General features: G+C 39.9%; 1 protein-coding gene across 1 annotated transcript in view; it reads right to left on the reverse strand.

The window, feature by feature from the left end:
• MYO16 (myosin XVI) overlaps positions 1-15,224 on the reverse strand; it is a 424,969-nt gene that overhangs the window by 281,458 nt on the left and 128,287 nt on the right. Inside the window, exons 8-9 of the mRNA XM_082675412.1 lie at positions 12,608-12,683; positions 9,155-9,308 (exon numbers count right to left, since the gene is read on the reverse strand). Of these exons, the coding sequence (XP_082531538.1) occupies positions 9,155-9,308; positions 12,608-12,683 (230 nt within the window). The remainder of the gene's footprint in view (positions 1-9,154; positions 9,309-12,607; positions 12,684-15,224) is intronic.

Consider the following 15,224-nt stretch of genomic DNA (forward strand, 5'->3'; position numbering starts at 1 on the left):
TCTTAGACAACTTACTTTAAAGAACTTACAATTATAAATTGTTTTCTCCGCCCCTTTGAGATGTAAGCCCCTCCCAGGCTTACAACCCGGGGATTCTCTCTCCAGGACCTGAGAGCCACCCTTTTGAGAAGCAATCACCATGAAAGATGGAGCGCTTGTCTCCCAGTCTCTGTGGGAGGCCAGGAGCCTAACTTCCATAAACACCAGTGAGCAAACTCAGGCCTCATCACTCTGACCAACCCCTGGATGATTTCCTTCAGCAGTTTTCCTCTAAGCCCAGCGCTGACAAGCTTTCTGGCCTTTAGTTTCAGGGAGTTGAGCTCAGTATTTCTTCCCTACTGCTATATTCTTGAATAAAGTCTTTCCTGTATCTTTAACTTTTCTGGTGCAATTTTTCTTCGACACTAATGAGAGATTATTTTCATGCTTCTAGATGTTATTCTGCACTTTCCACATTTTCTTCAAGGAAGAAAATATTCTGATTATTAAAAAAGTAATTATTAGGGCTAGACATTTATCAGCAAGAAAGAAAAAAAACAGGATGGAATAGTATATTTTCTAAAAGAAGGCTTTTGGTAAGGCAGACTCCATATACATGAAGAAAACGAAAGAGCTACGAAATCTAAAGGGTACCTTAGATTAATGCAAGTGAGACAATTTTAACTTGATGAGGAAGAAATCAGATGGACTATATCAGCAGACACCCGATTTCTAAACTCCACTGAATGTATTCAAGACTTACTTATTTCTATAACATAAAAAGCATTTCATGCAGAGCAAATGTGCCTGTAGGAACTAGGATTTTATTTCGGAAACTCGAAACAGGAACATAATAAAACTAATGAAGGCGACAGTTATGGCCCATTATAACTAAAGCAATTTTAGAAAACTAAAGAAAACAAATAAAATTGACTCTATTGAGATATATTAGGCCAATCAGGGAAAAAAATTTAATAGAAACAAACATGAAGAAATGGCATATGTGACTCAGTTATTTTGGTGTTTAAAGTAATGGGCCAAATAGACAGTTCTCAATTTTAATCCTAGGAACATAGGTACATAAATTATTTATTAAAGGGAATTGGGGTTTCTCTGCATCAATAAAATAAAATTATGATCCAAAGATTTACGTTGAATGAAACAATTCTTAGAGTTTTGAATTAATTGCTATCTTTGCCCCCCCCAAAAAATGACTTTAGTTTTTGTAAGAGAAAATACTTACAATTTAAAAAACCATTTTAGTAAACTATTACTTGTCTTTAAAACATAAATTAAAACATCAACGTGTCACTTGTGGTTCGATTGGAAATTATATTGTTTTTAAGACATCTCATTCATCTTAGTAGTTTTCAACAGATATTTGCAAAGAAATTTTTAAAAATCTCTAAATTAAAATAAGTTTAATCCAGAAGCTCTATGCATTACGAAGGGAGTCTCTAAATATGTCAAGAGTTACATTTGCTAGAAGTGACTCGCTAGCATGCAATTATTTTGCTGAATAGGTACATAATGAATGATATTTACATGAAATAACGTTATCATTTATTTAAATCAAAGAGATGTTTAATGATATACTGCATTTTTCAGACATTGTTAATAAGTAAATTTGATATCATTTGATAAAACTTAAGTTGGCAGCACAAAAGCACCAGAATACACACACACACACACACACACACACACACACACACACACACACACACACACTCACGCTCAGTCTATAATATAAGAGAAGAAAATAATGAGCGTATGTGGCAGTGGATGGAACAAGCCACCTTAAAAGGTAGTGCGTGCTCATCAGTGGAGCTGTTTCCAATGTAGAAAAGAAATAGAAATGGAATGTCTACCCTTTCCCTCCACCTTCACCCAAAGAGAGTCTACTTCTCAACCAATATTGGAAAGCTGTCTAATTGCCCAACAATGTTTGAGGGATAGTGTGAATGGTTTAAACTGAAACTAGATTAAACAATTCTCAACGTCTCATTATGTCCCTATATTCTGACATTTCTCTGTCCCCTACTAGACTATAGAATCCCTTTCTAAGCGTAAATTCTTAGGGAATCGACTGACAGCTTTAGCAAAACTTCGTAGCTACATTCTTCAGATTTTCAGCAATGTAGTCATAATATTTGATTAGGAAACAGGTTGGATGTCTTGTAGAATTTATTACTAAAAGAAAGAATTTTACATATATCAAATGAGGTTTTAGATGCAAAAGCCCTTTATACTCTAAAGGGCAATATGAATTAGCAGTGTTGAGATAACTGTCCATTTAATTACTTTCTTTAAAATATTAATCTGAAATGAAAGCACACAAGAAATTTTATCCCAGTGTTCCCTGATTCTACATAAGTAGAGTATAAATTGCCAATCAGGACACTTTTAAGCTGAAAGAGAGCTTTATTGATAGTTATGCTAGGTAAGTAGGCATTCACTAGTACTGGACCAAACCAGGACATTTGGTCACTCTATCCATCTTCCTACATCAGAAGTTATAGGAAACTTCTGATAGTGTTGGATTAAAAAGTCGTTAAGGTCATAAAAAGCCACAGGGAACATTAAGACACACTGGAGAGTCAGAGTATTATCATTACTACAAGTTTTCTGAGTGGGGCATGGGACCCCAAGTAAGGCACCCCAAGGGTATAATAGCTATGGTATCAGGCAGTACTGCATTAGGCTGCATCAGTCTGAAACTAAGGCTAGTATCGTAAGGAAATGAAGGGTTATTTTTCTCATAAAACAAGAAAGCCAGAAATACACAGCTCAGGAATGCTAACCACCTCAAGGAGATCTTCCAGGACCTTGATTCCTTGTAGGTTCCTGTTCTGTATCCTCAGCAAGTCATTTTCATCCTTTGGTTTCAGAAACACTTGGCGTCTCCAGGTAACACATTTATGTCCCAGGTAGGATGGTATTAGAAGGACACAAAACAACAAGGCTGAGCAGATAAATCCGTCCCTTTACTCAGGAGAACAACAGCGCTCCCAGCGGCCCTACCCAGTTAGACTCACTAGATTTAGCAAACAAAAGGCACTGCTTGGGGCTTATTAGTAAAGGGAAAATTGGATAATATATGAGTAGCTAGTATGGTAGCCACACCAAGAAGCGTGTGAACCTACTTTCTAAGGAAGGTGGATCAAACTGTGCCAAGCGCTTTGTTTTGCTGAATTGGTCCAAGTAACACAGGAATGTGTACGGTGGGGCGGCGGGGGGGGGAGGGGTGTCCCTAATTACTACAGGGCCTGTGCTCTGCCGAGAGGCCTTTGCACGTTTGGTCCAGAACTGAGGCCTGGACACAGGAACCCGAATAAAGCCCTGGGGCTCCTCCTCCACATTCTCCCAAGTGATGCTCAACTTTGCCACTAAAAAGTACTGATAGGGGACTTCCCTGGTGGCGCACTGGTTGAGAGTCCGCCTGCCGATGCAGGGGACACGGGTTCGTGCCCCGGTCCGGGAAGATCCCACATGCCGCGGAGTGGCTGGGCCCGTAAGCCATGGCCGCTGCGCCTGCGCGTCCGGAGCCTGTGCTCTGCAACGAGAGAGGCCACTACAGGGAGAGGCCCGCGTACCGCAAAAAAAAAAAAAAAAAGAACACAACAAAAACAAAGAACAACCCCACGAGACAGTTACCATCCTCAAAACCCTGCGCTGAACTGCAGGGCGTTTCTGACACGGACGGACCACCTAGAGTCAGCACAAAGCCCGCAAGTTCAGGGCACCGTCCCCAACACGGCTGCTCTACTTCAGATGTCAGCCACAAGTCTGGGCGTCCCCAGACCACCTGCACTTCTGACCAATTAGCTACAAATTCAGGGGCTCCCTCAACCCTTCTCAGGTTTGAGCATTCACTCAAATGATTCACAGAACTCAAGAAAGCCCTATACTTACCATTGCAGCTTTATGGTGAAGGATACAAATCAGGACCCGCTAAACAAACAGACACACAGGGCAAGGTCTTAGAGGGTCCTGAGCTCAGAGCTTTGGTGCCCTCTTCCCATGGAGTAAGGGCACATGGTCCTCCCAGAATGTTGATATGTTTACCAGTCAGGAACAGAGGTTAGGCTGCCTCAAAGCTCCAGTCTGAAGTCACATCATTGGTTTTTAGACAGAGTGAGCAAGGTCAAATGGCTGGATGGATAACTTAGTGGACAGACAGAAAACAGTGGCCCCGTCTTTTTATTTTATTTTATTTTATTTTGGCCACACAGTTTGTGAAATCTTAGTTCCCCGACCAGGGACTGAACCCCGGCCCTCAGCAGTGAAAGCACCAAGTCCTAACTGCTGGACCACCGGGGAACTCCCCCAGTGGCCCCATCTTGTTCCATTCCCGTGCGCAACTCTGACTGGAAAGCAGATTCACAACGGATTGTACTGCGAGTAACCTTCTCACTCATCACTTCTGTGGAAGGGACATCTCTTCCTCATTCCGCACTGTCTTCTCCAATTGTCATACTACACGCGTATCCTAAATCGACAGTGTTCCACAGCTAACGCAGACGAACCATAACTGAAACTCAGATCAATCATTTCCTCTTTAAAGACAAGCTAGAAATGTTAGAATTACCAATGAAAATGACCTCCTCGCAGAAAAATGTCAGACTGAATACACGGGTGTGACGTGAGTCCAGTCACTGAAGCTCTGAGTGTCGGACAAGGATGTATAAAACGGAGAGAGAAATAAAAAGTACCTCCAGCTGTTGTTTTGAGGATTAAATGGAATTATCCCTCTGCACAAGTGCTGATGCCCGGTAACTGCTCAAAAACTATCAGTTGTTATCATTGTTTATATTAGTAATAAGTGAAAACCCACAAGTGTTTAGTGAACTACTCTACTCCACGTAGGCACTGTGCAGAATTTTTGTGTATTCCAACTCAAGGACTCCATGGAAGAGAATATCAGAAACAAAAGTGGGCATCTATCAGAATGTCTCAGCGATTAAAAACCCTAGGAGAGCATTTCCATGTTCAAACCCCAAAGGGCACGTTCAGCAGCCGCTGTTTCATTAGCAGCAATAACAGTCAATGAGGCACTGAGATAGCTAAGGATGGAAAAGACAGCGTGGAGAGGAGACACCCCGTCAGCAGGAGGAAAAGAACAGAGTGGGAGGGGCAGTCACGTGTGAGAAGAGCTGTTGAGGGTTTAAGAAAGAGAGAGGAAGCCTAAAAGCTTTACAGGTAGTAGAGACCCGATGGAGAATGCTATAGTTGGCAGGACCTCTGGAGTTAAATCTAACCTGCTCATTTTAAGACAAGAACTTGAAACTCAGGCAACTAATAGACACCTTAATAATGTTCACTGGATAGGAGATGTCTTAGAAACCATGAAATGTGGGATAACCCAATAACAGAGGAATTTCTTATTGATTCAGTGTTGAACCAAAGATAGGCAGTTGCTACAAACCATGCAGCACAACTGGGGCTAAATCATGATTTACGGCACAAAATGCTTGCAGAACAATGAATATAAGTTGACAATGGAAAGGGAATTTGACTTGTATGCTGAGATATTAGAAAGTAAACCACTCAATTATTTTTTAAAATTTTAGCAAAATGCGTTCAGGGAAAAGATAAAAGAAACAAGTCAACTTTGTAATGCAAAAAAAAAAAAAAAAGGAAGCCGGGGTTAAAAATAATGAAGAAAGATGGGCAACTGTAATTCAGATGAGGTTTTACATGTTAAATCTTCAGAATGAGGACTAGAGATAAAAAGTGGGAAAGGTTATCGAAGAGAAACAATAGATTATACAGAGGAGAGGAGAAGATGTTTTAGGTTCTTTCTAATTCTTTGCTTCTCCTATCAGTTAATGTACCCTGTTCTATCCTGGGCAAAATAAGGAAAGAGGATAGGCAAAAAGAAGAGTCTGCAGAAAATTGCAGAAATGAGGAGGAGAGAAGAAACCCGAACCCTCCCCAAACATCGGATATAACCACTGACTCTCACGTAACTGGTTTGTGAAGAAATGCTGCTTTGTAAGTAACGCCTAAGAGATTTCTTTTTAACTATATTTCTATTTCCTGTCAATCATGGCAATTCTCTGATTTACTTCATACATGTTCTCTATCAAAAGAAGGGCATTTCTGAAAATGTCCTGATATATCTCAGTAAACTGTTGCCCAGATCAATCAGCACCGTGATACTATGATAAAATCAACAAGTGGTTGTTGTTTGGTCGGGTTTTTCTCCAAAAATACACGAATTTATCAGCTTTAAAGAAAGAGTTGTCCTTTGTAATGTCTGTGGATTTGTTTATAGGGGAGACCTCAAATATCCCCATTTTTCCTTCTTATACTAAAACAAGGTCTGCAAGTCGATTCTAGAAATTAAGCTTTTCTGCATTAAAACATAAGTGTACCTAGTTGTTTCATCACGTCTCTTTGCTCCAGTTCCCATTTGTTAATAATTCTATAAAGATAAAATCATAAGTGATAAAAGAAATTTTACAAAGTTGCTTAGTTGTTAAACTAAACAAGTCTACCTGTCATTTTTTTTTTTTTTTTTTTTTTTGCAGTACGCAGGCCTCTCACTGTTGTGGCCTCTCCCGTTGCAGAGCACAGGCTCCAGACGCGCAGGCTCAGCGGCCATGGCTCACGGGCCCAGCCACTCCACGGCATGTGGGATCTTCCCGGACCGGGGCACAAACTCGTGTCCCCTGCATTGGCAGGCGGACTCTCAACCACTGTGCCACCAGGGAAGCCCCTGTCATTTTTTTAGAGTTAAAAAAACCTTAACATTATAATGAGTTGTTCTTTAATATAATTTTCAATTCTATCCTGAAGAAAGATGACAGCAGACTTCAATGAAGAGATTACATTTCAATATAAACTTATTTCAAAGTTTGAAAGCTTTGCTCAGTGTCAACAAGAGAAAAATGTTATTAAAACAATAATACTTAACTGCGTAGAGCAAATAAGCCACTGATTAATCCGTTTAAAACGCATGGTTCAATCAAAATATAAAAAACAGTAAAAAGTACTTTTTTGGGCGGGTCGGTTGCTTTGGTTTCTTTTATTTTTTTAAAGCAGAAGAAACCCCAAACTATAGACACAGAGATAAGTTAATATTTACCCAAAATAACTTATTATGAAAGAATTTGGTTTTAACTCACAGTTTGATGCTGTTTACATTTTAATGTCTCTTCCCATGGAAGCCCATGACATAATCTTAAAAGTAAAATGGAACATATCGGGTATGGATTTTAATATCAACATCTGGAAAGTAAAATTCTTCCATAGCAAGTATCTGTATTACTCCTCTCGTTCCAGTGATATCAGGAATAGAAAAATGTAAAGAGCAAGGTCAACATAGTCTAATCATTAGTTCCAGGCCACTTGGAATGTATCTTATCAGGTAACCATTCTTGACTCCAACTTTTGTTTCTACCTATGGCTTTCTCACTTTCTCTCCCACATAAATGGGATACTATTTTTTTCCCACCTGCGAACACAGGAGAGGGGTTAGGTGGTGTAGGTGTAGATGATCTGGGCTCCGATTGCTATAAATCCTGACCTGTCATTTCTCAGCTCTGTAACCTTGGGAAAGTGAGAAAATCTTAACGGGGCTTTGAAAATGGACTAAAATAATCCATGAAATTCTTAGCACGGCGTCTGACACACGAGTGAAGCTCCTTTTCCACACAGTTGAAAACTCAAATCCAGTAACGAATATATTTTAGTATTAAGTAGAGGTCAGTGCATTTATGCCTGACTCGAGCGTCTGCGTTACCTAGAGAGGTTTTAAATTGAATGTGTTTCTGATGCCAGGGATGGGACAGGCTCTGAAATAAGCCTCTTCCCCTCGGCTCACGGCCTTGTGATGCACCTGTTGGGAGCATCTCTTCCGTCTCCTAGGAAGGGAAGTCGAGTCATCCTGCCTCTGGGCCTGCCTCTACACCTGGGGAGTGGGACGAATCCTCTGATGGATGAACTGGGGACGAGTCTCCTCAGCCCCTCCCTTCTCGGAGCGAGCCTCCCTGCAGAGACCACAGCTTGTCCTCCTCCTGCCTGTCCTGAGCCTTGTCTGGGGGACTCCTCACTTGGGAGACCTCATCTGACTCATAGGTGCCTTGGACTTACTTGGCCAAACTGCCTCATGATGGGATAACTTTATAAACCCCTTCAGCCACCACACGCAGTCACGTCCTCTGATGCATCCTGCATCCCTGATCGGGGTGATCTGGCCTCCGTCTTTACTGTCTGATTACCTCTCAGATGGTCCAGAACCCAGACGGTGCTTTGTATTCAGGGAACCCTCAAATGCTCCAATGTTAGACGTAATCTCCATCACCAGGTAAGACACAGGGTCAGAGACAGGAAGTACCTTCCTCAAGGTCCCACTGCTTAGATACAGCAGATTTTGGGCTTGACCTCAAATGTTTCTTTCTTTATGTATTTATTTATCTCACTGAGACATAATCTACGTAACACGAAATTCACACTTTCAAGGTGTACAAGTCAGTGCTTTTCAGCACACTCACCGATGTGTGTAACCACCTCATCTCCTTCCAGAATACTTCCATCATCCCCCCAAAGAAACCCCATATCCACTCAGAGTCATTTCCCATTTTCCCCTCACCTCATTCATCCAACCACTAATATACTTTCTGTTTCTATGGATTTGCTAATTCCAGACATTTCACATAAATTCAGTCATACACTGTGTGGCCTTTTGTGTCTGACTTCCTTCACTTAGCATAATGTTTTCAAGGTTCATCTCCTTTATAGCATGTGTCAGGATTGAGGCCATATTTTAGATAACAAGAAATCATTAGTTTTATACTTAAGAAAGAAAAAATGAATATTTGTATTTCCTACTTGAGGAAATTTTGTTACGATGATAGTTATTGGAAACCATATATATCAGTTTAGTTTAAAACATGGAATGTGTTTAAAATAGTATCTTTGGTCTCGTGATGACAAAGGGAAGGAAGAACTGACATGGTCAAAATCAGAGGGTTTTCATGCCTAACTCCTTGCCGTCCACAAGATCTTTGGTAAATGTTGATACGCAGCTTCAATCTTCTAACTTTTGGTTGAGAGACAGACTTAATACTGATTGAAAAATGGCTGGTGACTAGAAAGGGTGACAAAGGAGAATAACTAACTCCTCAAGGACCAAGGTCTACGACTTTATCACTAGGGAGAAGGCACTTACAGCTTGCTGGGAAGGGCTGGAAGGTCAGGGATGATCTCTTCATAGGGTTCCTCTTGGGCCAAGGTCTGAACACAGGAAGACTCTTGCATTCTTCCTTCCCAGGCAGACTCGGCTTTCAGCAGCATTTCCTCAATAAACTCAGACGCGGCAACATCTACGAGTAACAATAAGGCGATCAGAGCCAGTGAGTGGGAACATCCCACAGAACTATTTACTTTCAAGAATTCTGATATGTAACATGCTAAAATTTATCAACCCATGAAGCAAAACAAAAAACACTAAAAGTTTATGGTGGGAATAAAATGGCAGTGCTACCATTTTTAAAGACTATTTTATGTTACATCAGTGGCATATTTAATTACATGACATAATATAAAATGACATAATATAAAAATAATACGCACTGAGTGGTCACAGGTAAAATGTGAAATCACTGAGAAGCTAAGCTGGAGAGAACTGAATGTCGTTTTATTCTCCGTGAAAGTCTTCCTTCAGCCTGATGAATGGGAATCGAAAGAGGAAAACAGGGGCTTCCCTGGTGGTGCAGTGGTTGAGAGTCCGCCTGCTGATGCAGGGGACGCGGGTTCGTGCCCCGGTCCGGGAAAATCCCACATGCCGCAGAGCGGCTGGGCCCGTGAGCCATGGCCGCTGAGCCTGCGCGTCCGGAGCCTGCGCTCCGCAACGGGAGAGGCCACAGTGAGAGGCCCGCGTACCGCAAAAAAAAAAAAAAAAAGAGGAAAATAGCTATACCTTCCCAAGGACTGGGCTCTTATAAAACATGCAGTAAGCATTCTATAAGCATTCTACTAACTGGGTAGCTGTACAAATAACTACTCAGTTGTGTTTTTAAAACAGTGGGTCTGGCCTCTCTCTGTGATCTGGGGGGATTTCTTTTTCAATGTGAAATAAAAATAATTATATTTCCTTACAAATGACATGTGAACAGTGACATCTGAACGTATTTGAGCAGCAATACAGCTGTGCATTAATCAAATTTACACTTACTCACAACTGAAACTGAAAATCAATACGTCCTGAAGAAAAATCACATGAATAGCAACTAAGAACCTAACGGCTGTGGCTACTCCTTTCCAAGCCCCACGACTAAACTGCGCGACCTCTTGTGTCCGTGAACTTCAGTTACGTGGCTTCGTGGGCTGAGTGAGGTAATTCAGCCACCACAGGAAGATATCGACGCCAGGATTTTATCATCATTTGCTTTAGATTAAATCATATCTACGTAATGAGTAGGAGGCAGCTCAGCGTCCTCTTCTTGGGGGATTATTTCCATACCAAGCAACAGCTATACCTCAAACTGCTTTTATCCCTCAGATAATTTTTTGTGTGTCCACTTCAAATTCAAGACGCGCAAAATAACCAGAACATAATATAGTATTACTCAGCCATAAAAGGGGTCATTTGTAGACACGTGGATGGACCTAGAGACTGTCATACAGAGTGAAATAAGTCAGAAAGAGAAAAACAGTTATCGTATATTAACTCATATATGTGGAATCTGAAAAAATTGGTATAGAGGATCTCATTTACAAAGCAGAAATAGAGACACAAACGTAGAGAACAAGTGTATGGATACCAAGGGGGAAGCGGTGGTGGGATGAACTGGGAGATTGGGATTGACATACATACACTATTGATACTTTGTATAAAATAGATAACTAATGAGAACCTACTGTATAGCATAGGGAACTCTACTCAGTGCTCTGTGGTGACCTAAATGGGAAGGAAATCCAAAAAAGAGGGGATATATGTATACGTACAGCTGATTCACTTTGCTGTACAGGAGAAACTAACACAACATAGTAAAGCGACTATATTCCAATAAAATTTTTTTTAAATATATAGCAGTGATGATGATTTTCATGTGCTCGGCCACAATATGGGTGTCTAGTTGATTGCTTTCTGCACTATCATTTTAAGTGGTTCCTTCTTCTTGGTGTTGGTATATCCTGCATCTACCTGAAACGAATCAACAAATGTTTACTGAGAGCCTACTGTGGTCCCATCACTGTGTCTCTCATGACCAACATGGCGTGGAGAACTGATTATACTGATGCTAGGCTTTGTGTGACCAACGTGGGCAAAATTGTCTAAGAGAGTCATCAGACACTAGGCCTGTGGCGGCCAGGGCGGAATCTAGACCAGCCGCTTAGTCACGCCCGGAGCTCTGGGACTGTCATTGTCAATTGCCTTGAGTGTCTGTTTTGGTGAAATTGACCCTAGACTTAAAAGGTCAAAGTGTGAGAGACAGAGTCCATGCAGTCCAGGGTCAATGATATATTCCATTCTCTGGGAAAAAAGCCAGAAATACGATCTGGAAAAATGTGATCTCCTGTTAGATCTAGAGTTAACAGAGGACGGGGTTTATATGTACAATAAAAATATTTTTGAAAAAAGATAGGAGAAAGCTACAAATTTCTATGTACTCTTCCAATATTTACCATTAGGCAAAGTTTTGTAGATAATAGTAAGGTCACTACCCTATTATTAAAATTAGCGTGGTTCTAAAGTTTGAGACTATTAAGCCATCTTATAGTTTGTTAAATCTTCAATTTATTTTCAGCAAATAAGATCAATAAACATTAAGCAATGATACTTAATTCCAATAAAAAATAGAGCAAATCTCCCATTCTGTCTTAAACGGGAGGTTTATCGGGTAATTATACTCGTAGAAGCGCGTGAAATAAGAAATCTCAGGTGTGAAGTGCTTTCAGGTTAGTAGAGATACAAAAACAAAAAGAATAAGTGTATTTACGTTATTCAGATCAATTAATACCTTCAACATTTTTACATTATTTTGTTACTTATGCAAGACTTTTCTCTTTGTTACTTAGAATTCTTATTTTTAATATACCCAAAGTAACTTACAGGTAGTAACACTGTTGTCAAGTTTTAAAAACTAGAAAATGAACGTAGTACCCACTTTTTAAAAGAGTGGTAAAAAGGACTCTAGAAAATTTCAAAAAGATATTGATTAAAAAATAAGTAACATTAAGATTTTCAAAGTTTTAAATTAGGTTGAGAATGTTAGTCTCTATTGCTTGCAGTATAAATATCTGCACAGAAAAAAATACTTTTCCCATTTAAAAATACCCTAATGAACAAGCATGTATTTGGTATGGTGAGAAACTAGTTAAATAACAGAAAAAATATATTTTAAAGTAAGTGACACCGCAGGAATCACTGGCCGGGAAATTTAAAGCCCAAAGAGCACATTGCAATGAAGTCCCTATAAACTTAACTGCTCTCTGACAGGTACTTGTAACGTAGCAGTGCACAGGAGTTTGTGAATCAGGCTTGAACTGGGCTGGGTTTCACAGAGCATCTCAGGAGAGGCTGACTCACTTTGGAGCTGTGTCAGAGACGGGTCAGCAACGTCAATATGATGGGAAGAAGACAGTAACTGCTCAGGGGTCCGGGATGCTCACAACCTACCTGAAGCCTTCTCCTCGTTGCAGTTCAACAGGTGTGGATTTGCCTGATGCAGCAAAAGAAGTTTCACCAGGTTTGCCTGAAACATTAAAGGTAATTGAAATAGGAAAGATTATGCTGGATACTTAAGATTCATCAGTAAAGAATCCAAAGTTGCTATCCTCCAGGGGCACTGGTGGAATGAGAATGCATTAGCGTAACCTGCTATGCTAAATGTTTCTTACTCTCTCCATTTCCTGGTTTTTCTTTTAATGACATTCAAACTGTTTTATCAATTAATGCATTCAAATAAAAAATTACTCATCAAGTGGGTTAAGTCGTTGAGGATTTGAAAAGGTTCACTTAACGCCTTTCACATCGATTTTAGGGCACCTAATGGGAGGAATCACATGTTACAGTGTGTTTTGTTTTAATTTAACAATTCATGAAAGTCACACTTCTTGTTACTGCCCATCCATTTACAGCATCATGGACAATATGAACCTAAGGTCTAATGGACAATTAGAAAAACTTCATCTCAAGTTATAAGAATAAAGCAACTTGATGAGAGATTAATATATTTTTTAAAGTTTATTATAAAATACATCGTACATACAAAGCATATGTATAAGGGATAGGTACCGTTGAAAGAGCAAATAATGAAACAGAGTCCAGTGCACCCAAGTTCTTTAAATGTCATTCATAGTGTGTTTGTGTGTTCTTTTCCCAAATTATCCCTGTTCCTACTTCCCAGAGTTGACCACCGTCATGAATTTTATGTTAACCAATTACTATGTTTTCTTTGTAAGCTTAGACCTTACTTAAGAAGTATCCCTAATCAACACATCGCTTTGGTTTCATCTGTTTGTCTCATTTATAGAAGTGAAATCCTGGTGTATATATTCTTCTGTGCTTTGCTTTCATGAATTAACATTTCATTTTTGAGGTGATGGGTTTAACCGAGCTCCATTTGTTTGTTTGACTGCACAGAACTGCATTGTACAAATACATCACAATTTACCCACCTTCCTCTCAGTGGACATTCAAGCCATTGCAACCATTTACCTATATTTAAGAATAATGTTGCTATAACTATTCTAGTTTATATCTCTTAGTGTACACGTTCAAGAATTTCTTCAGGATAAATGTACTTAGGACTGAAATTGCTGGCATACAGGTCTGGTCATGTACAACTGATGAGATAGCTCCAATTTTTTTTTCAAAGAGTTCAAGTTTATACTCCCACTGCCAACCAGAGTTCCTTTTGTTCCACATTCTATTTAATAATTTTATGACCAGCTATTTACATATTGCTAGATTCACATCCTCCCTAACACTTGATATTGTCATTTAAAAACATTGAGCTACTATACTGGGAAAGAAGTAGTAGCCCAGTACAGTTTAGCTTGCATTTCCCTGCTGACAACGACACTGCACATCCCCTCATGTGCTTTATTTCCATTCTTGTATTTTCTTTTGTGAAATCTGTTCAAGATTTTTTTGCCCATTTATTACTGAAGTATTTTTCTTTAAATTATTGATCTATATGTTCTAGATACATTTGTCAGATATAAGCATTACCAATAATTCCTCCCATTCTATGGCTTGCCTATTCATCTTTTTAAAAATGTCTTTTGATGAACAGGATTTTTAAAATTTGTTTTACTTCTGTTTATGCATAACTTTCATATATATATATATTTTTTTTCTTTAGCTGTTAGTGCTTTTTAGGTTCAAATAACTCTTTGCCTACTCAAAGGCCATGACAATATCATAATACATTTCCTTCTAAAAACTTTATAATTTGAACTTTTACGTCTATGGTCCATCTCAGGTGAATTTTTGTAAGTGGCACCTAAAGGTACTTAAGGTTAATTTGGGTCCAGCATCCTTTGTTTCTCAGCAGTATTTGTTAAAAAGACTATTTTTTCTTATTGAACTGCTTTTGAGGCAGTCTTGAAATAAGTAAAAAAAACTTATATTCTTGAAAAAAGTATCTAATGTTTTTCTCAAGATAATTTTGTCTATATAGGTCCTCTGCATTTCCATATAAACCTCAGAATGAATTTTCAATTTCTGTGAGAAAGGCTGTAGTATTTTGATGGGGATTGCGTGAAGTAAACAGATGCTAGATTAGCTTTACACGGCTGCCATAAAACATTACCACAAACTTAGCAGTTTAAGCAATAAATAATAACTATCTTACACTTCTGCGGGTCAGAGGTCTGACGCCGGTCTCACTGGGTTCAAACCAGGGCATTGGCAGCACTGTTTCCTTCCGGCCCCAAGGGAGCATCTGTGTCCTGACTCTTCCAGCTTTCGGAGGCACCCACATTCCCTGGCTGGGGGCCCCTTCTTCATCCCCAGACCAGCAGTGTCGCACCTCTCCGACCATTTCCATTGTCGCATTTCCCACCAACCCTCGGCCAGGAACGGGTCTCTGCTCTTAGGGGCTCAGTGATCACAGTGGGCCCACCTGGAGATCCCTTCCCACGTCCAGACCTTTAACTTAGCCACAGCTGCAAAGTGCTGCCTTGTCAGGTAACATACTGATAGGTTCTGGCGATCAGGGTGTGGACAGCTTTGGGGGCCACTATTCTACCTTCCATAGGTACTATTCTCAGCAAAACCCACTGGTGTC

This window comes from Grampus griseus (assembly GCF_964374135.1).
Source record: "Grampus griseus genome assembly, chromosome: 18".
In the NCBI taxonomy this organism is placed as follows: Eukaryota; Metazoa; Chordata; class Mammalia; order Artiodactyla; family Delphinidae; genus Grampus; species Grampus griseus.